The sequence below is a fragment of the Panthera onca genome, chromosome A1 (assembly GCF_046562875.1).
Source record: "Panthera onca isolate mPanOnc1 chromosome A1, mPanOnc1 haplotype 2, whole genome shotgun sequence".
NCBI classification, from domain to species: domain Eukaryota; kingdom Metazoa; phylum Chordata; class Mammalia; order Carnivora; family Felidae; genus Panthera; species Panthera onca.
The window spans coordinates 112,276,246-112,302,823 of NC_138339.1; the positions used below are offsets into that span (position 1 = coordinate 112,276,246).

Sequence of the window (26,578 nt, forward strand, 5' to 3'; positions counted from 1 at the left end):
GTGGCTGCACCAGTTTGCATTCCTACCAACAGTGTGGGAGGGTTCCCCTTTCTCTACATCCTTGCCAATACCTGTTGTTTCCTGTGTTGTTAATGTTAGCCTTTATGACTGGTTTGAGGTGATATCTCACTGTAGTTTTGATTTGTATTTCCCTGATGATGAGTGATATTGAGCATCTTTCCATGTGTCTGCTTCATCTGGAAGCTCTCTTTGAGAAAATGTCTATTCATGTATTCTGCCCATTTTTTCAGTGGATTATTTGTTTTTTTTGGGGTGTTCAGTTTTATAAGTTCTTTATATATTTCAGATACTAACCCTTTATCATATATATCATTTGCAAACGTCTTCTCCCATTCTGTAGGTGGCCTTTTAGTTTTGGTGATTGTTTTCTTCACTAATGCAGAAGCTTTTTCTTTATGTTTATTTTTGAGAAAGAGAAAGGCGGGGGCAGAGAGAAGGGTGACAGCAGAGAGCCCGATGGGGGCTCGAACTCACAAATCATGAGATCATGACATGAAATGAAGTTGAATGCTTAACTCACTGAGCCATCCTGGTGTCCCCAGAAGCTTTTAATTTTGATGTAGTCTCAATAGTTTTTGCTTTTGTTGCCTTTTCTTCAGGAGACATATCTAGTAAGAAGTCGCTATGGCCAGTGTCAAAGAAGTTACTACCTGTGTTCTCTTCTAGGGAAATCTAGATGATTTCCTATCTCACATTTAGGTCTTTCATCCATTTTGAATTTATCTTTGTGTGTAGTGTAAGAAAGTGATGCAGGTTCATTCTTCTGCATGTTGCTGTCCAGTTTTCCCAACACCATTTGTTGAAGAGACTGTCTTTTTTCCATTGGATATTCTTTCCTGCTTTATCAAAGATCAGTTGACTGTATAGTTGTGGGTCTATTGCTGGGCTTTCTGTTCTGTTCCATTGATGTATGTGTCTGTTTTTGTGCCAGTACCATACTCTCTTGATCACAGCTTTGTAATATGACTTGAAGTCTGAATTGTGATGCCTCCAGTTTTGCTTTTCTTTTGCAAGATAGGTTTGGTTATTTGGGGTCTTTTGTGGTTCCATACAAACTTTAGGATTATTTGTTCTAGCTCTGAAAAATTCTGGTGGTATTTTCAGAGGGATTGCATCAAATGTGTAGATTGTATTGGGTAGTATAGACATTTAACAATATTTGTTCTTCCAGTCCATGTGCATGGAACATTTTTCTATTTCTTCTTCAATTCCTTTCATCAGTGTTTTATAGTTTTCAGAGTACAGATCTTTTACCTCTTGAGTTAGGTTTTAATCTCGTTTAAAATTTATTTATTTTGAGAGAGAGTGTGAGCAGGGGAGGGGCAGAGAGAGAGGGAGAGGGGATCCCAAGCAGGCCCTGCCCAGTCAGCGCAGAGGTTAATATGGGGCTCCAACCCACGACTTTACTTAAAACCAAGAGTCAGACACTTAACTGACTGAGCCAGCAGGTACTACCTCCCTGTCTTGTTCCTAACCGTAGAGGAAACGCTTTCAGACTTTCCCCATTGAGTTTTTTTCCCCAAAAAACTGTGGGTTTTTTCAGATAAGGCCCTTTATTATGTTGAGCTACATACATCCCCTCTATCCCTACCTTGTTGAGGATTTTTATCTTGAATGGATACTCTACTTTGTCAAATGCTTTTTCTGCGTCTATTGAAAGGATTGTATGGTCTTATCCTTTCTTTTATTAATGTGGTATATCGTGTTGATTGATTTGTGAATATTGAACCAACCTTGCATCTAAGGAATAAATCCCACTTGTTAGTGGTGAATGATTCCTTTAATGTACTGTTGGATTCAATTTGCTAGTATTTTGTTGAGAATTTTTGCATCCATTGTTCATCAGGGATATTGGCCTGTAGTTCTCTTTCTTAACGGAGTCTTTATCTAGTTTCAGTATCAGGGTAATGCTGGCCTCATAGAATGAGGTTGGAAGTTTTCCTTCCATTTATATTTTTTGGAAATTTTTGAGAAGAACAAGTATTATCTATGCTTTAAATGTTTGGTAGAATTCCCCTGTGAAGCCATCTGGCCCTGAACTTTTGTTTTGGGGGGATTTTTGATTACTGATTCAGTTTCTTTGCTGGTTATTGGTCTGTTCAAGTTTTCTATTTCTTCCTGTTTCAGTTTTGGTAGTTTATATGTTGCTAGGAATTTATCAATTTCTTACACATTATCCAATTTGTTGGCACATAGTTTTCCATAATATTCTCATAATTGTATTCTGTGGTGTTGGTTGTCACCTCACCTCTCCCATTTGTGATTTTATTTATTGGGTCCTTTCTCTTTTCTTTTTTATTAGTCTGACTAGGGGTTTATCAATTGTATTAATTATTTCAAAGAACCAGCTCCTGGTTTCATTGTTTTTTTCTACTTTTTTTTATTTTTATATCATTTATCTCTGCTATAATCTCTAATATTTCCCTTCTTCTGCTGGCTTTAGGTTTCATTTGTTATTCTTTTCCTAGTTGTTTTTGGTGTAAGGTTAGGTTGTTTATTTGAGAATTTTCTTACTTCTTGAAAAAGGCCTGTATTGCTCTATATTTTCCTCTTAAGACCACTTTTGCTGCATTCCAAAGGTTTGGGACAGTCTTGTTTTCATTTTCACTTATTTCCATGTACTTTTTTTTTTATTTCTTCATTGATTTCCTGGTTGGCCCATTCATTCTTTAATACCACGTTGTTTAACTTCCATGTATTTGTGGTCTTTCTAAATTTTTCTTGTGATTGACTTCAAGTTTCATAGCATTGTGGTCAGAAAATAGCATGGCATGATCTCAATCTTTTTGTACTTGTTGCAGCCTGATTTGTGACCTAGTAAATGATCTATTCTGGAGAATGTCCCATGTGCACTTGAGAAAAATGTGTATTCTGCTGCTTTAGGATGAAATGTTTGAATATATCTGTTAAGTCCATCTGGTCCAGTGTGTCATTCAAAGCCATTGTTTCCTTGTTGATTTTCTGCTTCGAAGATCTGTCCATTGATGTAAGGGAGATGTTAAAATCCCCTAATATTATTGTATTATTGATTATTTCCTTTATGTTTCTTCTCAATTGCTTTATATATTTGGGTTTTCATGTTGGGGCATAAATATTTATAACTCTTAGATCTTCCTGTTCTATAAACCTCTTTATTATGATATATTACCCTTTTTCATCTATTGTTACAGTCTTTGGTTTAAAGTCTAGTTTGTCTTATATTAGGTATTTCTACACAGGCTTTCTTTTGACTTCCATTTGCATGATAAATATTTCTACATCCCCTCACTTTTAATCTGTAGGTGTCTAAAATAAGTCTCTTATAGGCAAAATATAGATGAGTCTTGTTTTTTTTAATCTATTTTGACACCCTATGTTTTTTTATTGCAGTTTTTTGTCTATTTATATTCATAGTAATTATTGATAGGTATGTATTTATTGCCATTTTATAGCTTGTTTTGTCATTGTTTCTGGAGATTTTCCCTGTTCTTTTCTAGTTTTTGTCACTCTTTGACTTTCTTTCCCATTCAATTAATATTAATCTCACTTAATATTTCTTGAAGGGCTGGGTTTTTGGTCACAAAGTCCTTTAGTTTTTGTTTGTCTTGGAAATTCCTTATCTCTTTGACTCTCCTTCTATTCTGAATGATAGCCTTGCTGGATAGAATATTCTTGGCTGCAGATTTTCCCATTCAGCACGTTGAATATGTCATGAAGGGTGGCCTCATTCATAAGGAAGTACAATGCATCTTCAAAATCATTGTTTCAAACATCAAATCATTGTCTAAAAGGTCTCTTAGAATCACTTAGACTTTTAATGCATGAATAGATTGCAAGATGTAGTTTTCCATTATGTACTTTGCTAACACTTACTATGTAGGCAAGGAAGTACAGTAAGTGTCACTTATTTTTGTCTGTGTATGTAAATAAGTGTCACTTATTTTGTCTGTATATATTTTTGTCTGTATATGTGTGTCTATACTGGGAGCAGAAAAAATGCTCAAACATGAAGTGACTTATTCTTTGTCACTGTTCTCATCACCTTTAGAATACACTTTATTTGGAAATAATTTCAAATTTAATGGAAAGCTTTATGACTACTACAAAGAACATGTGCACATCTCTCACCATTGTCAACATCCCCTTTATGTACTTTTCATTGTCTCTTTGTTTACACACACACACACACACACACACACACACACACACACACACGCACACTATTTTTCTTCTCTGACCCACTGTAGAGAAAGCTATACACATCATAGCCCTCCATCCTCAAACTCCCCAATGTATACCTCCCAAGAAGATGGACAGTTTTCCTTATAACTACATTACAGTCTCAAACATCTGGTTGTCTTTGAACTTTTCAGGATGAGTTATTTATACTTTTTACCTCAAATTCTTACACAGATACTAAAACTGGTAGAAAGAACAGCTGAATTATCTTTTAAAAAAAAGTCATATCACTCATTTTTTAAAATTTTGCAAGCATACATGGTGTGTCAATATGTTTGAAATGACTGATTTTAGGAAGATTGGATGAATTAATACAAATAAAGATTCCTCTTAGTTAACACATTTTATCTGTTTAGTGAACTTACAGATGGCATTAGTATTGGCCGCCATTCACTAGGTCAGACAGAACATCTTGCCTTTCTGTAGTTTTGATCCTGTTTTTTCTTTTCGTGATCAGATAACTCTAAGTTTTGGAAGACTAAAGTAGTTTCTATTTAGACAATGCCATTGCCTAGCTGTCTGATGGTCAGCAGTAGGGAAGTGGAAAGGGCACTGGTGATGCTGAATAGATTCTAGAGAGCAGGGGTCTGGTGGGGAATCATCTTAATACTGCACCACAGCTGTCCCTTCAATGAGACAGATAATGGTAGGTCTCTCCCAAAATGGTTCTTATAACTATTTTTATTTCCTCACTTAACTTAAAAATGCAAGTTTACATGGCTATGAACACAGAAAACTGAGATTTATGTTTCATAATCTATGGAACTAATTTTGATAACTAACACATTTCTGACAGTTGCGGTTTTTGCTCAAAGGGAACTTAAGCATACATATCCCTCTCCACCCAAGTATGTCCAACAGTGTGCCTATGTATTGGGTGACCTGAGAATGACAGTGCTTTAAGGGTTTAGAATGGGCAGAAAACTCTCTGTAGGAGGAGAATGTGATGCTGGAGCCATTTATGAAAAACGAGTCCCTTGGTAACTGAGGTGGACAATATAGAGGCTCAGTACTGCAAAGTCATCCAGGAGGCTATGTGTGTACATCCAGGGCACACACAGAGATGGACCTCATGTGTGTGCAAATAACAGTTTTACTACACCAGGCAGATTCTTCATTTTTTTATTCAACAGATTTCTGTTGAGGGCACTGTTCCAGGAGGTGGGGATTTGGTAATAAATAAGTGGGCCATGGTCTATAACCTCATGGAGCTTACACATAAACTGTTTTGCCTTAAAGTATTGTACAATCAGAGGTATTTGTGCCCTGACCATATGACCACAGTATATCATTCTATAAACCTTTCAGACATGACTTGGATCTGCAAGAGTTTAGTTTTAAAGCTGCTGGATTTGCAGGAAGAGAGAACATTGGCTTTAAATGATAAATCACAGAATTTTGAAAAGACCCTCCAGATTTTAATGATTTAACAAGAGCAATGTGCTCAAAGACTATTGAGTCAGAAAAAAAATATGTAAATATTCATGTATTCAAGGGTATAAATGAGTGGGAGAGGGGGCCAAAGGAGAAGCTCCCCAAAATGACAGTATTCTTCTTCATGGCAGGGAAACCATTTTTTAGTCATGGCTTCCAGGCTAGAGTGACTTTCAGATCTGGCTGGAAAGACAAATATCTAAACCCCAAGGGAAACTCTAGGGTGGTTCTTATAGATTTTGTTTGATGTATTTTCTATAAATCATTTTGAGGTAGTGCTGGAGCAAGCTCTTAACTAGCAGTGTATTATTGTACAATATCTTTGAATTATGGTAAGCTGGAAACCAGTCATCCAATATCTAAATTTTAGCCTGGCCTAGATGAACACACTTTATTAACAAGACTAAAGTAGAGTCTTAGGTCATAGGTGAATAAGAGTGTTGTTACTGGTGTTTGTATTAGTTGGGATAGTGTTTGGCACAAATACAGATTTAAAATACAAGTGGCTTAAACAAGATAAATGTTCATTTCTCTCTATCATGTTAAAATCTGAAAGTAAGCTGACTAGAGCTAATGTGGCAACACTGTTCCACAAAGACTTCAAGGACACATGTGCCTTTCCTTTTGATGCTGTTAGATGTGACCTGTATGCCTGAATGTAACTCATGGTCCAATATGGCTGCTCTAGCTCCAGCCATCAGTTTCTTATTCTAGCCAATAGGAAAGGGAAAAGAAAGAAAAAGAAGATATATGACAGATATCTTTTAATGTAAGCTCCTGAAACTTCCACATAACACGTCTACTTCCAACCCATTTATCAGAACTAACTTTTGTGGTAACATCTGGCTACATAGGAGTCTGAGAATGTTCTCAGTTTTAAGCAGTCATATGCTTAGGTAAAACTAGAATTCTAATAGAACTGAAGAAAAGCATCAATGTTAGGGGACAGCTAGCAGTCTCTGCCATTGTGTTGCCTGTAATAATGCTGCATGTGTTTTAAACAATGTCAGTCTGCAACACTGTATTTGCAATTTCTTTCATAGTATAATCTTTCACAGTATGAGCTTAGTAGCTACAGTGTCGGGAAACTTGTGTTGAGTTCTGCTAGAATATCTTACCTGCTCTGGATAAGAGCCTCAAGATTAAATGTGTTAGACTACTGACTAATTATTTTTCATAGTACGTGGCAATTGACTCCCTACCTCAAACTTGCACGTCCACATGGACTTGGGGAAAGGAGAAGCTAGTAGCACAAAGTACAAGTCGTTTGAGTTCTTAAAACTGTTTGATGCTCTTCATGTTCTTACCAACTCATACCCTCATCTAAATTTGACTTATAGGTACATTTAGAACTTACAGGACAGAGAATCCTAAAGTCTCACATGAGAATTACTTTGCTTGTTCAAACAAGATTGCATCCCAACTAGTATGCCAAAATTTGGCAGCTACAAATAGGGAATTCTGAAAGGAGAGGGACACAAGAGGTAATTTCTTTTAAATCTACTGCAGTATCGTGGTTTAAGGTAGACAATGGTTACCATTTTGCTGACACGAGGCAGACATGCCACTAAATAGGGAAATGAGCAATCACAGAGCTAATTTAATTTCCACTGGGGTTTATGGAAGCACCAAAACATGATGTAGCCAAATGTCCCTAAAAGTATGAAGTAATAAAATTTGTTCCATCATTATAAGAAATTAAAGCCAAGCACAATTGCATCCAATTAGTAAAAAACAAAAACAAAAACAAAAAACCTGTTAAAGTGCCATTGTTATTTACTGAATGAATTGAGCTTTCGGATTACCTTGACCAGCCGCATTTTAATTTTTGTCTGTCCCTTTCTTCCAAATCACATTAGAGGGCTTTAACTGATTTTGACAAAATAAGCTATGTTATTAAGGGGCAGTATAACCTGAGAAGCTTAAGTTTAATTTCTAGATTACAATTTTCAAATGGGCATGTCTTCTAGATTTCAGTAAATGTGGGGTTGTCATTATTAGGAATCCTTTGTTTCTTAGTGTTTGTAAAAGGTCTATCTAAGATGAAAGGAAAGACTTGAATTTAGAGAATTGATTTTTGTTGCTGTTGTTCCACTGAGAGTGTCTCTCTCAGTAGAGAGAGGTGTCTGTTCTTTCGGGGGCAGTTCCAAAGCTTCTGAATGCAGTGATTGACAGAGCCACCTCCATAGAGGAAAGCTTTGGGCAGGCATAGTGCTCAGACTTCCAGGGGAGGTAGAGCTGGATGGCTAAATGATGTGTGATGAACTGTCCCAAAAGTAGTGTCCATATGATTTAGCATCCAAACCAGAACACTTTTTAGAGTGAAAGGCAGTGCTATTCATAACTACCCTTGAATAACAGATTTAAACCTACTAAATTCTAGGCCAGTTGTGATGTATGGACCCCCTACCCAAAAGGAACAGATATCTAAGCAAATAAATGTATTAGTACATTTAGGTACCTGGAGAATAAATAGTCCTATAGGTTGCTAGGAGGGGAAAAATGGAGATTTGGGTCAGTCTGCCAGTGATTTCTGTCCCCCGTACAAAAGGTCCCGTGATCGTGTAATAGGCAATGAGGTTTCCAAGCCCCTCTACCACGTTAATATTCCTCTAGCAATCTAGTTATTGATTCTCAGATGTGTTGGAAAGCCCGGAAATGTTACAAAAAGTAGTCTTATAATAAAGGGAATGTTCCATGCTTTTTCAGTTAAATTCAAAAAAACATTTACTGGATACCTTGTATGTGACAGCCAATGTCCAGCACCAGAGATTGAAAAATGAATTTGATATGGTTCCAACCCTGGAGAAAATCAGTCTACTGGTAAACAAATCATTGTGCTAAACTGTTTAGTGATTGAATTACTTGAAGAGTGAAACTTATAATCTGGCTTTCATGCATCACAAAAGATATTTGCCAGTCTCTATCTTTAGAGGGAACTCCTGCTGGGTGGTAACCTGGATTTTCCCAGTCCCCAACTAACGTGAGATATGATGGCAAAGTAAACAGGGTGATCAGGCTGTTTTAGTGATGTTTTTTTTAAACTCAGGGGTCCTTGTTTTCCAGTCTGCTAATTATATATTTTTTCCAACCAGAAAGTCCTTCCCTACCAGCTGAGCTGTTCAGACCAAATCAGCAAAGACAAGCTACCAGAGATTTAGGGCGTCTGGGTTAAAAAGTATGTTTGTTTAATTAGGTAAATAACTTGAGAGTACTTTCCAGAATTACTGTTCTTGATCACATTAATAAATGCTGAGGAGACCATCAGTCACTCAGTGGATAAGAGAAGCTGGAAGAAGAGTGAAGCATTGGAGTGAGCTGGAAATCATTCAAAAAGTCCTAATACACTCTATGTGCCTGCATATAAAATTCATCATCATCATTGTTTTTTGGGGCACTTACTGTTTCTCAAGCACTGCTTTACATTCATAATCCTATTTAATCTTCAAAATCACTGTATGATGTGGGTACTGCTTTCTCCATTTACAAATCAGAGAACGGGCTTAGGTAAGTTAATGAGCTTGTATGAGGGTCTCAGGTTAGTCGGTGGCAAAGCTTAGGTTTGGAAACAAGGACTACCTCACTCCAAAAACTATTCTCCTGGATTTTCAATCCTTGTAAGGTCCTTCTCTGTACCAGAATAAGTCAGCATATTGTCCATTCAGGGAGTAAAAAGAGCAAGGACCTGGTGGCCTTATTTCTAAATAAAGGAATGGGTGGGGTTAGAGCTGGAGTGGGGGCTTTCTGCTGGCAGAACCCGCACCTTCCTCTAGGACCTCACCACACAGGCTAAATTCAAGGGCCAATCTCTCTCAACCTGAAGGAAAATTAATTTAGCGATGGTTACTTGCCTAGATGAATTCATTTCTAAATGTTCATTCCCCACAAAGAGATCACGACTCTGGGGCCATGGAGGCCTGCTCCTGTGGAGGGGGACGAGGATGAGGAGGCAGGCAGAGGCAGCAGCAAGTGAGGAATTCAAGCTATAAAATACAATCAAGTTCTTAAGGTACTGGGTTTTCTTCACCCACTTATCAGGCAGCCCCAGTTTTTCTCTTCTCCCTCCCACAGTTGCCTCTTTAATTATATTTTTTGAATAAACATTATCATCTTGATGTTCCAGCTTACAGTTGGCTGAGTTTCTACACTGTTAGAGACTTGGGGCCTATTCTTTTCTTTTGCTGCAGTGGTTGTAGCTCCCTACCTCCCTTTCCCCCTCATTCCTAGGCTTCCCCTGGAGAATTTGGAGAGTTAGAGAAGGAAAAGACTCTTTTGTGCATGGTGTGCCTGAGGTCTTATGCCGTGAGCTGGTTCTTGCCCCATCTGAGCCACCAGACCCACTCTTCTGTTGATACACTGTTCTCTAAAATCCCAGCCAAGTTTGCAACCTCTGACCATGAGTTAGCAGGTAGAGCAGAGCATGGGCAGCCTCTAGGGGAAGCCTGGCTGGATCCTCTAAGTTTTCTTGACCTTCTGCATGCTTCTGCTGTTACATACATGCATTTCTTTTGAAATCTCTGTGATTGTTCATTTGTCACTCACTACCTCTAAGCGGTAGGCTCCTTAAAGCCAGAGATCTGCATTCAGCTCTGTAGGTTTAGTACCTCTTAGCCTACCAGATACCCCCAGCAGGTGTTCAACAAGTATTTGTCTACTGGTTGAATCAAACTAACGTTTAACTATATAAGGATGAATCATGTAACAATCCCTAGTTTCCCAACTTGGTCTGTGGAAAGAACTCAGTCCAGGTGAAACCAAAACAAATAAAGTATGTGGTTTCCCTCCAACTCGGGAACCCATTGCCCTTAATCTCCTCCTGAGTACTGCCTTTCCCTGGGTGATCTCAAGACTGACTTCCTCCACCAGAGAACTTCCTGTTATTCCTATGGAGAGTTTGTCGTCTGCTTCTTGCAGAGCTTCCTTTGAAGGAAACTTTGCATAAAGGACTTAGTCTGTGAAAGGTAGGAATTGAATAGATGGAAGGAAAATGGGAGGGCAGTATTGGACCAGCAAGCCACAAACATGACCAAATGTGAAGACATGGGACTCTTGCTGACAAAAGGTGGGTATGTGGGTGGGATCGGCCACAGGGGATGGTAAGGAGAGGTAGGTCCAGTCAGATGGATTTTAGAGGAGTTCTCAAGAGTCTAACAAGTTTGAATGCTAGCCAATAGGGATTAAAAATCCAGGATACGGTCTTGCGTAAGGACAGATATTATTATATGAGAGGTGCTTTGGAAACATATGATTTTGTAGGAGGGGTTGACAAAGGAAAAAACCTCTACAAATGGAGGAAACAGATAGGTGTTCCAGGAATTTATTTGTAAGATACTAAGAACTAGAAAGGAAAATGAAGGCTAAGTGGAAAGATTTATTTTTCCTATTCATTTGCCAACGAAAGGGTTAGGATGCATGGCAGTCTTTGGGAAACAGTGCTCCCTAATTGGTTGGGTCTTTAGCAATTGTTAAGTCATTAGAGTCAGATGTTTTTGGTCAGGACTAATTCCTCATTGCACATCTCATAGGGGTCCAGTTGGTCCATGGACAGCTGAGATTATTTGGGCCAGACCAGTTGTGAGTAACCATTGGAACCTAGAAAGGAATCTGCCTTTTGGCTCCAAATAGTCTTTTAACAACACCATATTAGCATCCTAGATTCCAGAAACGCTTCTTAACTTAATTTCTCTACCTTGAAATTATAATGTTCTTATGGGCTTGCCTAAAGTACTGCTCTCAGGAAGGTCTCTGTCACTTGCGCTAAGCACTGTTGATATTAGAAGTTGCAAACTGGCCACTAAGGTCCATAGACTTTTGTTTCATCCTTAAGATGTTTAACTTTTTTTTTGAATTATTGTCAAAATTTAAAAAACATAGATTTTGCATTAAAAAATTCAAATGCGGGATTCTTTTGAACAGTCTGAAGATCTGGCACCAGTTGGGCAGCATTCCCACATATGACCTCTGAAGTCTCCACCTGCTGCTCCGGAAGTCCCCACCCACCACATCATTCCTTCATTCACATGATGTGTCTGGCTCCCATAGTGAGTGATCCCCGTTTGTGTGTTCAACTGGTAAACCTTGGTGTGCTCCAGAAATTCACACATATTAGGAGAAATGCTTTACAAAGTATCTGCATATTAGATAGCTTGTACTTTAGAAATCCTTGTATTCCACAGACTTTTATTACAAACTGGGATGAAGAGAGAAAAGGGAAAGAAAACTTGTTTAAAAAAATACAAAGTCCCCCGAAGTCCATACTACAATAATTACTTTTAGTGGATCTCAAGCTTGTCTTAAGTCAAAAATCTTTTACTCACATTAATACTTTAATAGATCTCAAAGCAAAATTCCCACACATTAAATAAAATAATTCTGGCTAGTAAATATGCCTCAGAGATAAATACATACATACACACATACGTGTGTGTGTGTGTGTGTTGTGCACATGCCTGTGTGTATGTAGCCATTTAGTTTTTAAACAATGGGAATAAAATGCTATGCAATTATTTTTTTCTCTTATCAAGGAGATATCATTTAAGCATAAACCTGGAATACTCAATATAAAAGTTGGGGTTACATGATCATGGATGGCAAGAAGTGTCCAGATTGCTATGGGATAGTATATATTTTCAAAATCTAATCTTCAGAATAAAATAAAACATGAATAGCATGTTTTATTAATCTTGCTTAATGAAACGACTATAGTTTAAGTTCCTTAAAGTAGAAGGTATAGTGAATACTAACTGGGTTAATTTTCAGAGAGATCCAGGTGCTGACTACTACTATTATCAAAAATACGTACAGAATTGTTTTGATACCTTTGTATTTTAAGAAGAGACGGGCGGGGGAGATGCATTGCCGTTGAAAGCAGCTGTTATGTATTACATGTAAGTGACTTGATAAATATTTATAATTTTTTAAGCAAATTATGCATTTAAGTTGAAATGAAACAAAAATGAGATAGGCGGATGGAAAAGTGATTTTAAAATTATAGTTAGTCTTAAAATTCAAATAAGATGTGGAAAATGGCCAGTGTTGGGGGGGTGACCTTTGGTAGGATGTATTTTGGGCCCTATTTTGCAAAAGAGAAAGCTGAGGTAGAGAAGTTAAATAATTCGTCTAAATTTGCCACATGGTTGCTAAGTTGCAGAGCCAGCCGAGGAACCTAGATCTCTGTCTCCAGTGTCATGCTACTTCTGTTGCCCATTACTGTCTGAGTAGGCCACTAAAATGAATACTTCTAGAACTCCCTGCTTACCACTATACATCTGGACTACTGGAATGGATTCTTAACCTCTGTCCTTTTCACTCTTTTATTTCATCCTCCTGGCCTACCAGTGCACTTATCCAATTCCCTCAATACCCATTAGCTCAAGGCCACGCATTAAAGTGTTCAACCCTATTTCCCTTCTCCTCCCTGGAAGGAGTCTACTCCATCCAGGCTATTGACCGCCCACACATATAACTGTTATTCAGGCTTCACACATTTCTTTCACCTGAAAAGAATGCCGGCTGATACCCTCCTCCCACAGCCATTCAAACCACAGACTTTGTCTAAGACCTACATCCAGGTTCACCTTCTTCCTGGAACCCTGCACGCTTAGCTACAGTACATCTCTCCCCACCCCCTCACCCCCCATCCTCAGCTCTGAACTACAGTAGCACTTACATACTGAATGATTTCTACGCCACCTCACAGTTTCTCTAAGCAGCAGCTGGTCACGTGTCTGATTTTCTCAGCGGGATATTGTAAGTTCCTTCCCAGGTCCAGGCAGCTGAATCTTTCATGTTCTTGCATTTCACAGCCACCAGCACATCAGAGAGACTCATAAATATCTATAGATTTTTTAACCGCTCTCTTTCTGGGGAAAAGAAAAAGACAAAAAAAGAAAGGAAGGAAAGGATGAAGATTATTCTCTGACCATTTCTCAACAGTACACAAAGCTCTGAGGAGGGGAAATTAGATGTCGAAAACATGACAGATTGCAAATACATGGAAGCCTACAAGAGGCATATATTGTGTTTATGTTTTTGGACTCATCTAATATGGTACAGAACAAACTTTCCCAAAGTATGCTTCAAAAGATGATAATGGTTGCATGACAAAAAAACCTGTTTCAGGATCAAATAAGTTTAGGTAATATGTGTTAAATGACATTAAACAGGTTTCTTTGCTGTGGAACTTCTAGTTTTTGGTAGGTTCATGTCCATTACAAAGGACAGCAAAGAGGCTACAAATATAACATTTCCCAAACTTGTTTGACTACACAATTCTTTTGGTAAGAAGAATCTTATAAGAGTAATAATCAGTTGAACATCCTTTGGGAAATATTAGAATGAACTTCCCAGTAACCTCATAGTAAGTGGTGTTCTTTTATTAACCCGTGACTTACCTTATACATATTTTTTATACACAGTGACTTGACATGATTGGTGTGGTCTTATGAAGGCTATTCTAGATCGTAGATTCCTTGTGAATATTCAGCCCAGAACTGGTTAAGGGTTGAGTGTTGATGGTAATGATAGGAAAAGTAATTGGTTAAGGATTGAGAACCTGTGAGAGTAGAAGAAACCTTTCATGTGTTAAATGCCTTATTGCAGATTAACTTATTTAAATAACCTCATATGGTGAGTCAGAATAATAATTACTATTGATTGAGTACCTACTATAAGTCATATATGGCCCTTGGGATTTTTCATGCATTTTTAAATGCATTTCTCATAAAAATTCCCAACTTACTTATAAAGGTTTGGATATTTAAATGGCTAATTTAATATAACACAACTAGAACAATAGAAAAACCAGAATTCAAATTCTGGGTGACTCCAAAAGCCATGCTCTTTTTGATCTGTCATACTACCCCTGGTAGGGAACTCTATAGGTTGTAGATTCTTGTACATGTGTAAAAAACTTTCCTATCCAAATCTAAATACCCCTAGATTCTCTCATACACCTAGAAAACTAATTTCTTTTAATTAAGTTTGTGCATGGAGCAAACTTATTTACAAGTAGGCAAGCCAAGTATTCCTAATGTGGTCCTGAGTTCTGAAACTTGCTCTGTATTATGCACACATTTAACAAATGCAGGTTTACCAGTAGGCCAACATGGCTTCTCACTCACATGTTCTACTTATAGCACAAGTAGTGAGAATAAAAATTGGACATAATAAATTACCCTTCTGAGACTCTGTTTATAGCCTTAATGTTTAAAAGAGCCTACTGTTTCTTTGGACACATGTTGTGTAATTTTTTTTCCTAGCTCTGACTTCAATTCTTTAAACGAAATGAGTGACCCTTTGGCATTACTTCTCTTAGGTATTTCACAATGAGGGGAGTAAGGAAACAAAGAGGGCAGCAGAGGTACTGACTCTGAATGAAAGATTCTTGATGAAAACAAGTATTTTCTCCTCCCTATTCAGATAGGAATTCTCAACGTGGAGTCCATGGTGACTTCAGGGAAGTCAGTGAATACTTTGAAAATAAAAAAGTTGATCACACCGACTTGTGTCCAGTGTTCTAGGGAGGTTGGCATCAGATTCTCAAAGGTTTATTGAACTTCTGAAAAGGTTAAGAAGCACCGTGCCTTTTAAAGTACAAGAAATCAGGAGAACCTGGATGTCTCAGTCAGTTAAGTGTCCGAATTGGGCTCAGGTCACGATCTTACAGTTCATGGGTTGAGGCACCGCATTGAGCTCTGTGCTGACAGCTCAGAGCCTGGAGCCTGCTTCAGATTCTGTGTCTCCCTCTCTCTCTGCCCCCCACCCCCAATCACGCTCTTTCTCTCTTTCGCTCTCTCTCATAAATAAACATTAAAAAAATTTAAAGTGCAAGAAATCAAAAGATATACCTTCCATCAGTGTCTCCTTTATGGGCAATCATTTACCAAGGTCCTCTTTCATTGTGAAACATCAGAACAAAGATCAGGAAATGAGGATGATGGAATGTGCAAGATAGAATAGTGAGCAAGGAATTAAGTAAAATTTTTACAGAAAATAAATATATAATATAACTGGTCAATACAATATAAAGACTAAGAAGTGGTTCTTAAGACGGGAAAGTCATGTTCTAAGGAAAACGTAGAAACGAAAAACCAAGAGTGTGTGTATGTGTGCACACACGTGTGCGTGTGTGTGGCACAGGGATGGAAAAACAGATGGGAATGCGATGATGGAGATGAAACAGTGAAAACATAGAATAATCACATGGAGAGGGGATAGACAGTATTTAATTTTGTTATATGGAGAGAGAAATATACATTTAAATGCATCTGCTAGAAAGTAACATGAGCACTACAGATTGGCTAGACTTAGAATTAGCAAGAGTAAGTAGGAGATTCAGTATACCCCCAGTTTTAATTTACATTCTCCTGATCTTGGGAGGATGGCACATGACCTTTAGTTCATTCACCTGTTATCCCCAAGCTGCGTACTGGTGTATTGATGGGTTCTTTCAAAATTTCTTTTGATTTTGTAAAGATCATTTTATGTATGTATTACCATATCTATCACTTTAAGTATCATATTAACATTGCTCTCCAGAAAGACACCATGGTGCACTTAACCAAAGTTCTGGCAATGTTAGTTCCTGACATTCTTTATTTTTTTAAAATTGTTTAACATTTATTTATTTTTGAGAGACAGAGCACTAGTGAGGAGAGGGGGGAGCAGAGAGAGGGGTATATAGAATCCAAAGCAGGCTCCAGGCTCTGAGCTGTCAGCACAGAGCCCAACGCTGGGCTCAAACTCATGGACCATGAGATCATGACCTGAGGCAAAGCTGGCCACTTAACCGACTGAGCCACCCAGGCACCCCCGTTCTTGACATTCTTTAAAAAGAGACAAGTAGAAGAGGTAGAAAGCAGTAGACTGAGCCTAAGAGATAGGTAGAGATGAATATATCTAGAGAGCCATACCCAGGAAACTATTACTGCTTGAATATTACTTGCAAAGAAATATTCTTTTTGTCATAATACATGTGTACTTATTGGTTATTTACTCACAAATATTTATTGCGTGCCTGTAAATGTCAGGGAATGGTGTATTTAAATAGCTTTCTTTTGGGGCGCCTGGGTGGCTCAGTCGGTTAAGCGGCCGACTTCGGCTCAGGTCACGATCTCACAGTCCGTGAGTTCGAGCCCCGCATCAGGCTCTGTGCTGACCGCTCAGAGCCTGGAGCCTGTTTCAGATTCTGTGTCTCCCTCTCTCTCTGACCCTCCCCTGTTCATGCTCTGTTTCTCTCTGTCTCAAAAATAAAAATAAACGTTAAATAGCTTTCTTTTATTCTCCAATAGCCTACATGCTATCTCCTTTCAGAATGCTTTCTACAATATAGTATGCTTAAATCATCTCCAATGTCAAAGTCTAGGTTTTCCTTGGATAAGGGACACACTCTTTTAGTCACCTTGTTTTTATAGACTCTAATAAAGTGCATGACACATAGTTGGTGCTAACCAAATGTTTGTTGAATTACTGCTGGTTGTAGAAGTCAATTGAAACCTAATATTGTGTTTATTTCATTATAAAAATTCTACTAGAGCCTTAGGTGGCATTAGAAAATAAAAAACAACAATAGATGGTAGGAAGACACAGGAAAAAAAGAAACCTCACAAAACCATGTACATCTTCCCTTTGGAGGTTTCTGGAAGTACTAAGGGAAATTTTATATATTTCATAAGATTTAAAAAAACTTCAAAACAAGAACTTGATGTCAGTAATACACCTGGCAATGAGAGCAGCTTGCCACTAGCAAGGCTCTGCTTAAACCTGTTACATGTATACATTGAAAGTGAATCCAATCCCTTCATGTATTTCCCATCAGATAAAGTGTATAGAAGGAAAAAAAAAACATAAGTCAGCAAAAGTTAGAGCTAACCTGGACAAATCTTCTACTGTAGCAAACTCAGGGAGTAACTCCCTTGAAGCAATACATGGTGAAATAGGAATCATTTTCCTCCAGTTCTACCTACTTTAGACACTATTAACTCCATCCTTAGGAACAAAGAGGGAATTTTGGTGGGAATTAGGATGGGAGAAGCTGGAACTGATTAGGAAGATACATGTATTTAAGTATTTGCTTTCTGAAGATATTTAGTGAAGTTTCTTTTTAAGAAAAATCTGAATCAACTGTTAGTATTTATATTTGTATTTTAATTAAATGTAAACAAATGGTACCCAAGGTGATTTTTTTTTTTTTTTTTTTTTGTACCTGTTCTCTTCATTTATACCGATAGGCCTGTCTAGGAATTATGACTAACTTACATGGACCTTAAATCATTCAAATACTGGCCATAAAAAAGAACCAATATCCACACAATTACACATCAGTTAGAATGGATCCTTTCATCTCAATAGTCAGCTTTGTTGTAAGTCGTGGAGAAGAGTAATTGGCTGAACGTTTCCCAAGAAAACCACCTCAGCCTCTAGCTAACTGCTGTGGCTCTGGGGCGATGACTTTTTCCCTTTTCAAAAGGCTGCTTCAGCATCTTCTCCGGGAGCCCCTGGCACTGTTTCAGGCCATGTGTCAGGGGAACCCTTGATTGCATCACAATGACGGAAGCCTAGTGCTGGCCTGCAAGAATTGAGGACTGTTTGTTCACAGAAGATCCTGAGCAGAAACACCGGTGTTATATAGTTCAGGGGTGGCTTGAAAAAAACAAACAAAAAAAAACAAGAAACGAGCACTGCTGTAGGAGGGGACTTCCAAGAGCTCAAGCTATTTCTCTGTTGCTGTTTGATAGTCCTCTCCTAGCTTTGATGGGATTTAGCTAACAGTTGTTGCTTGGGCATTTTTCTCCTTGCAGTTCCTTGACTTAGCAAGATTTTGGATGGTTGAAAAAAAAAAAAAAAAAAACCTCTCATATAGTGTTTTCAAGTAGTGCCACCCAGAATACTTGGGAGAGAAAGCATTTTATTAATGAATGCAGTGTATGTTCTTGGTAAAATCCAAAATTAAACTAGGTCACTGTTTTTGTCCTGCTAGCTGTCGATGACGTTTAGCTGTGTTGTTTGGTATGGTGACTCAATTTCCTGTAGGATAGCTGGCAAGTCCACAGTGAGGTTTTTTTAGTGGGGATGAAAAGGTCAGTCACTCGATGTCTTAGAACATTTGGGGTTAAAATTCCTAAAAGTTAAGATTTAATAATGATCCTCAAAAATTGTGGCTGGCCATATTGCCTATAAACCTAGGAATCTGGAAAAAGTATTCTTAGCTCTATGCTAATATCAGCAATAATTCCTTATTTGAACAACAGTTTTATAGAACAAACTTCTTTGCTCTGTCAGTAATTATTTTCTTGGTTATTGGTAGGTAGTGACCACTCTCTAGATTTATACAATGCATGCAGAAGTGGGTAGAACTTAACTTATACATGCGTACCACACTATTATTGTACCCAAATGCTGACTGTCAAAATGGCTAATTTTTGATATGAACATAAAGTAGATCTTCTGAAATAAGTTGTCCCTCTTGTTGCTATTCTGCTTTCTTAAGGTCAAGTCCCATATTTAAGTGTATGATGTCTTGAAGCATTGAAACTTGACTGAATTACTTTTCCCCCGTAATGATTAAAAAGTAAATACTGAAATATAATATGTGGCACCACATTCAGCTATGCCCAAGACCTGTATTTCTGAAAAGTTTGAGAAGTTGGTGAAGATGAGAAGATTACTTACAGTGGGAAGATCCCTTTGGGGCTCAGACTTTGAAAGATATGGAGTGAAGGGAGAGGAACATGGAAAACTAACCCTTACAGGTGCGGAGAGAAGATTCCTGGCTTCTGTATGTTGCCAGTGACTGGAAAGATGGCAATGAATAATGGTTTTGCATCTCTAACCCACTGGATGTGCTTACTATAGACAACTCAACCTAAAATAAGTTAATTTCCTTTCTAAATGTCCTGCATCCTTATTTTATGCAGTAGAGGGGGAAAAAAGCAAAAACAAAATAAAATCATATAGTAGACATACTACCATTTCAACTAGGTTATTCTATACTTGCATATGGAAGGTATTAAGTAAAATGAAATTGTGTTATGGTCATAGGCTTAATTATTGTTTGTGATCCTTAGGGTATGGGATTACAAGGGACTTTCTACATTGTGTCATGTTTCCCTTTTTCCATTTTTATAAGAATCATTTAATATTTTTATATTCTTATAATCAGGGAAAGCCTACACAGATAAAATACTTTATATTTATTATTTTAAATTGTCTTTAAGGTTGTTACTTTTGGTAGGGGAAATAAAGGTCCAGTCTTACTCTTTAATTTACCTTGCAAGATTTAGGCAGCTGTTGGTGCACCTAAAGTATATATTTACAGAGATTGGTGCTTAAAAGAAAAAAGGAATAAAAAAGACAAATTTTAACCTAAGTCCCTAAAGTGAATACCAAACAGTCCAAGAATCCTTGATAACAATGAGCCATGTAGCAGATGTAGCAAATACTTTGAAAGTTATTCTAACTTTTGCAAATGCTGTATTAAAACCTATCTGGTAAATCCCAAGAGCCAAGATTCAGTGTGCGAAGTTCTTTGTTGTCCCACTGATCTTTTATGGAGTCTAAATTTCAAGGGCAGAATTTCTTCTCCTTCAATTCCTGTAGATTTGAAGACAAAGAAAAGGGATCTCCCGGACTTCACGTAAGCTTTTCAGTGTATTCTTTGTAATTGACAAGGACCAAGTTTTTTAAGATGCGACTCTTTGGAGTTTGGATTATTTCCCCCCCTGAAAGTTTTGTTTATCTGCTTGCTAATGGAGTAAAGTTGTCTGCAATTGATCCTTTTATGTAGTCTGCCTGTGGTCCCCAGGGTCAGCTTTTGTAAATGGAACCAGCTTCCATATGATACCTTTGGATATGGTCTTTTCATTTTCTCACCTTTGTAGTTTTTTGTGCACACGGTGGGCAGAAACACCCTTCCAGGCTTCTTCCTTTGGCATTACAAGATCATCCTGGTCTCTGATTTGCAGTCCCAAGCACGGAGGAAGCATGTATGCAGGACATGTGTCACCTACCCATATTATATGGGCATTCACATTGCTGTTCCTTTAAGAGAACTCTTAGTTCTGAGCGTGAAAATACAGCGTATTGTCAAATCTGTAAATTCTAAAGCCTCCAACATTGTTTTTGTTTGCTTCTTTATGTCCACGCCAAAATGTAGAGGCCTCGTACTTAGCAGGGGCCGGGATGCATACTGAGTCTGGTTTCAACAGAAATAATTTTATTCCCATAACTACCCTGTCCCCTTGAAGCAGGTAAATCCTAAGTCTTCAGAAACGGAGCTTCAAGAATCCTAAAACCCAAACCCACAAAAAACGATCGCGCGGGTCCTAAATAACCTTGTTTGTGCCGCCCGTCGGACTCTCCCGCGAAACCTCGCAGGTGGCAGCCGACGGTGGAGACGTGGAGGCTGGGGCAGTCGGGGCGACCGGGAGGGGCGCGCGGGGTCCCCGTGGGGCAGGTGCGCGGCCGCGCGCGCGCGTGCGCGCCAGGTCCCGCCTGAGCCCCGCGGCGGGCGCGACCCCGGGCGGCAGGCGCTCCACGCCGGGTTTTGGGCCGCTCCCCCTCGCGCAGCCCCACAGCAGCCCCACAGACACACGCGCTCGCGTCCGCGCCTCCCGGGCTCGGCTTCAAAGCGAGCGGCGCCGGGCTGCGCGGGGTGATGCCCCGGCGAGGCGGCGGGGCTGTCGGGACTGGGGCTTCGGGGAAGGCGGCGGCGGGGGGCGCGGGCGGGCCTTGGCTGTTGGCAGGCTCCTCGTCAGGGAGCTGAGGAGGGGCCAGGCGGCGGCGGCGAGGACCGCGAGGGGCGTGAGGGGGAGTGTTCCCGGAAAGCCGCGGCGATGGAGCGGCGCTGCGCCGGGCGCCGGGGGAGTTGAGAAAGAAAACAGGAAACGTGGTGGCCGCGCACCCGGCCGCGGCTGATTCATTCTCGTCGTGAGAAGGCTCGGCGGGCGGAGCGGGAGCGGGGACGCCGCTCGGGCCGGCCGGCGACGAGACCCGGCCGTGGAGCGGGAGCTCCCGCCGCGGGGCTGGCCCAGAGGCGCGCGCGCCGCCCCCTTCGCCAGCCTCCCGGGGCCGGCACTCGGGCCCGCCGCACCGTCGAAGAGTCGCGCCGTGAGGTTTTTGTCCGTGCCTCCGTGTAAAAGTTGGCCTGCCGCTCTTCGTGCGCCCTCCCCGGACACGGGACTGAGACGCCGAGCTGGAGCAACCGTGCTTCCCCGAGGCCGGCCGCCCCGCTAGCTGAGCCTCGGCCCCCAGCGCGGTGCCAGGCTCGGCACTATGAAGGAGCAGCCCTCATGTGCGGGCACCGGGCGTCCGAGCATGGCGGGGTACGGCAGGATGGCCCCCTTTGAACTCGTTGGCGGCCCCGTGAAGCGCTTGAGAACTGAGCCCCCCTTTCCCTATCTCTTCGCAGAGGAGGCCTACCAGAAACTGGCCAGCGAGACCCTGGAGGAGCTGGACTGGTGTCTGGACCAGCTAGAGACCCTGCAGACGAGGCACTCTGTCAGTGAGATGGCCTCCAACAAGGTAAGCCCTGGTTCGCCTCTCACCGAGGCCCCTAGACTGGCGGTTCCCACGCCGGTGAATTCGCCAGCCCCTGTGGTCCTGAGAAAGACGTGCAGGGATTTTGTCACGCTGCATGGTGGCTGTTCTGCTCCCTTGAAGGGAGGTTCCTGATTCTGTGCCTTCCCTGTCTCTTACGTTCACTCCACACAAAGCAAACATTTTGCAGAAGCAACTTTGACATAGTTTGACTGCAGTACTCCCAGGACACAGTGAGTGGGGTTTTTTTTTGGATGGGAGGGCAGTGGGCTTGTAAGTGACACTTTGCCCTTGCAGCAGAAACCCAGGCGGTCCCTTGGCATTGAATGCTTAAGGGTATTCTTGGGATTCCCAGTTGGAAATAGAGTTGCTGGAGGCCAGTGAAACCTCTAGGATGTCACTACCTACCGCACTCAACACTCCGAGTTCCCTGAACTTAGAACTTTAGCTCTCCTTTATCTAGATGTCAGGGTACGTTGTGAGAACTGAGCCTTTATGTGTTCGCTTAGCCTTAGATGTCCACAGGAAATGTCAGGAAAATTAGAAAGTTCATTAGGATCATTACCTTTGCTTTCATGAATCTTGGACAGACACCCAGTTTTCCGAGCTCATATAGTTACAGTGATGTTTCAATGGGTCATTTGTGTCATATGCCGAAGTGTTGGTCTTGATGGCCAATGGAGTTTGGGGGACTGAGAAGTCACCTTCAGCCTGAGACAGCCTTAAAGCAAGGTATAGTGTTATCAGTTTTACTCTATTTTTTGGAATTCCTGTGTTTTTTTGTCTTTAGTTATGTAAGGAAACAATTGGGATGTTGTATGTGTTTAATGACTATTTGGCTCAGGGGATAGGAAAGGAGGCACATTCAGGTTGGGTGCAGATGACTGAGGGAGTCAACCAGTAAAAACTGGTAACTTTGTGTGGCAGTTGGAAACAGTTGCTCCTTAAAGACATTTAAACATCTTTGGCCACCTATTTACAAGGTCAGGAAGGTTATACCATTTTATGGTTTATCTTTGTGCAGGTATCTTTAAACGAGTGATGCTTTTCCATAGCTTATTGTAGTTTTTATCCCACCTGTTTTTTTCCACAATCAGTGTTTTATAATACCATAGCATATCAGCCCCTTGATTGTCTTCTCTGTTGACAATGTTTATATAGATAGCGCTGTTTTCACAGTGAAAAGTTAGCTTCAAATAAAATAGAGAGACTCCTCACACACTGTCTATAGGCACTAACCTACCCATAAGCATACTGACCTAACCCACATGCACAATGTTGGTCAAATCTGGGTTTTATGCTTGTTTGGGTTTTTGGTTTTTGTTATTTGGGCCTCAGAAATTTGGTATGGCTTCTCATCAGGATAACCCATCATTGCTCTCTTACTCCCTGCTGTGGTATCAGGTGCCATTGTGCTCAGCTGGCTAACAAATTCTTAGTTCACTGATTAATTTTATGATGTACGAATCTTTTTTTTTATTTTAATAATTTGATTCATAATAGTAGAGTATGCCTAGTGTCTTCAGCGTCCTACATGCTGAATGGGACCATTCTGCAGTGGGGTTGAGTTCTTAATTCTCTTGTCTGATTAATTGTACATAAAAAAAAGAAGAGCAGAATCTGAAGGCACCTCAAGGGATATGCACACATTTACTTACGTTTTCAAGATGATTTGACAGTACTTTTTCAGAGAAATGATCCTGAGCAGCTATAATTACTTTCCCCAGAAATCCATACTCTTAATGATGAGACCTGTGTTTGAATTTAAAAATTAACTTGAAATCTAATAATGTGTTATAAGTGACAGCAGCTGACAAGTAACTAGTTTATCTATACTTCAAGATTTTAAAAAATACAGCTCTAGGTCATAGTAATTGATCAAAATGATTTCTTTCTTTATGGCACCAAATAAGACAGGAATATATATTTTTTAATCTTCGTTGTGAAGGCACCCAATTAAACTTTGAGTTAATTTATAGATTTAGTTTGAAAGGTGTGTTTATTTGGTTGAAGTGAAATGCAGGTTAAGTGAGAAAAGACGTTTCAAAAAGGTAGTGATTCTAGCTGTTTGTGTCTTGTGGTTGAAAGATTATTGACAGGACACTTATTTTTAACATTAAAAAAACTCAACTTGGCTGAAGCTGTTGGTTAACCTTTTAATTTCTTAGCTATCCATTTCCTTTCTTTAACCCATTCGTTTTTAAAAGAATGCTACACTTGTGAAACTTTTTGTGGGTGAAAAAGGATTAACATAGAAGGAAAAAAGAGCTCTTGGTGAATGTTGTATAGTCACCCTTCTGCTTGATAACAAGGGCAGGAATAAGTCCCATCCACATGAGCTGTAAACTGAGTGGGAGCAGCTGATCTTAAGGTCCCCGTGATGCCCAACCTAAGTCTGAATTGGAGATGTGACAGCTTGCATCACCTATCTCTTGAGGATGAATGAATACATCTGCAACATTGCTTTCTGGCTTTCAGTTGTGTTACTATCCATTATTTTAACATGCACTTCTTTGAACCAGCCAGTATTTTCTGGTTATTGTCTTTCTGCCTTTGAAAAATCCTGACATTTTTAGGTTTTCTTCTCACTTGGATTTTTTTTTATTTTAATAGTATAAAATAACAATAAAAATACTAGTAAGGTCATGATTTTTAAGTGATTATAGAAAGAGAATATTTATTGTGGAGATAGATTTGGGTATTATGAAGAAGGAAATTGATTTCTCCAACCCATTCAACCAGTTGGGTTAACAGATTATTTCTGTGTTTTTAAAAATCTTAATTAAAGAAATCCAAGTTATTTGCAGTTTTAAAATGGTGCTTCAGAAGCAACTACCTGTATTTCCTGATTGCTATTGTAATGTGCATAATACTTACGGATGCTACTAAGGCAGGAAAATTATTGAACTCTTGGCCAAGGCCAACGTTGACTGTAATACATGTAGGATGTTTGTACCAAGTAGGGTAAGAAACTCCAGATGGCATTTAATTTGAGTGATTAAAACTACAGCATTTACCCTCATAAGCACATTAATCTCCTTGAGACTTGTTCATATTTCCTTTGGAACCTCATTGCTACAGTTGAGGGAGGTTTTGGTAAGGTCGTAAGCAGACAGACCTGGAAGTTAAATCTTGGTTTTGTTCCTTGCTAGCTGACGTACGTTAGAAAAATGATTTCAATTTAGCTTCAGTTTACTTTGTATAAGATCAGCACAATAATATCCATTTGAAAGGTTAATGTAAGAGTTTGACTATGTATATGTATATATATGTATATATATATGTGTGTGTGTGTATATATATAACAACCTAGCTAATAAATAGTTTGTGATAGTAGGCACTATACCTGTTATTACTGGTATTAATATTTAAGATTTAGGTAAAACTTCCTTGATTGTTTTCTTGGCCAAAATATGTTTTTTTTTTACCATTCAGTTGTAATTTTTGCTTGACATTTTAAGTTTCATGGATTGTTATAATGCAGTCCTTAGATAACAGTCTTTAGTACACATGTCTATGTTATTTTAAAATGCTTAGATAATACACAGTTTTTGGTATAGTATTCATATAAACATTTTGAACTTTAAATTAGAAGTCTAGTCTCTTCTTAATTTCCAGTTACAGAATCCAGACAGAAGTGCTAAATAGTTTTTCTCTTTTACTCTAAAACTAAAAACACAGCACTTACTAATTCTTGGAGCATGTTAAACATAAATGGACTTGGTGGAAACGTTTCCATTCTTTTGTACAGAATTTGCAAAGCTAAAATACCTTATTTTGTACAGAATTTGCAAAGCTAAAATACCTTATTAGCTAAAATACCTTTTTAAGGCAGGATAGTTTCACAGTGTTTTTGGCTACCTTTCCCTCAAGGAAAGTAACTTGAGGATGTGAGGAGGTCAGGCCAAGAGTCTAAGCTTCAGGACTTTCAAAGATCATGCTATGGAACCCTGTCACTTCATCCTCCTGTGACCTAATAATACATACTTCAGAAGGCCTTCAGTGTCTCTGAGTGCAGTGATGTTTAAAAGAGAAAACAAAATCATTTTGATTTCCTCCTAAAATATACCACTATAAAAATATATTTTGTTTCTCCTCTCTAATTTGGGGGCAGTTTCGAGGCTTGGCATTGCTGGAAACGGCCGTGCTTCAAGCTGCGAGTCTCTTGAAGTTAGCATTCAAGCATCCTTCCAAGAGACTTCAGGTTTTTCTTTAGTTAATTCTAGATATGCATAAGCCAACTTTGCAAATGTGGTCATGACCTCTTTACGGAATTTATTTTGTCTATTTACTTTTTAACCAACATCTCTATCGTGTTTCTGTTGCCTATAAATTAATTGCTTTTCTGGGGTGCTTGTTCTTAGTTCTT

General features: G+C 39.4%; 1 protein-coding gene and 1 long non-coding RNA gene across 9 annotated transcripts in view; one reads left to right on the forward strand and one right to left on the reverse strand.

The window, feature by feature from the left end:
* LOC132682419 (uncharacterized) overlaps window positions 1-26,199 on the reverse strand; it is a 105,170-nt gene extending 78,971 nt beyond the window's left edge. For 3 of the 5 annotated variants that reach the window (XR_009611657.2, XR_009611658.2, XR_009611656.2), the window contains exons 1-3: window positions 22,775-22,859; window positions 14,067-14,227; window positions 13,343-13,535 (exon numbers count right to left, since the gene is read on the reverse strand). This is a non-coding gene — a long non-coding RNA (uncharacterized LOC132682419). Of the gene's footprint in view, window positions 1-9,538; window positions 9,657-13,342; window positions 13,536-14,066; window positions 14,228-22,774; window positions 22,860-26,031 lie in introns of those variants that run through there. The other 2 variants (XR_013556704.1, XR_013556702.1) reach the window with 2 other exon arrangements.
* Window positions 1-26,578, forward strand: part of PDE4D (phosphodiesterase 4D) — a 720,383-nt gene that overhangs the window by 645,043 nt on the left and 48,762 nt on the right. For 3 of the 4 annotated variants that reach the window (XM_078449637.2, XM_078449641.2, XM_078449649.2), the window contains exon 6: window positions 22,082-22,194. In XM_078449637.2, the coding sequence (XP_078305763.1) occupies window positions 22,082-22,194 (113 nt within the window). Of the gene's footprint in view, window positions 1-21,735; window positions 21,996-22,081; window positions 22,195-26,578 lie in introns of those variants that run through there. The other variant, XM_060637798.3, reaches the window with a different exon arrangement.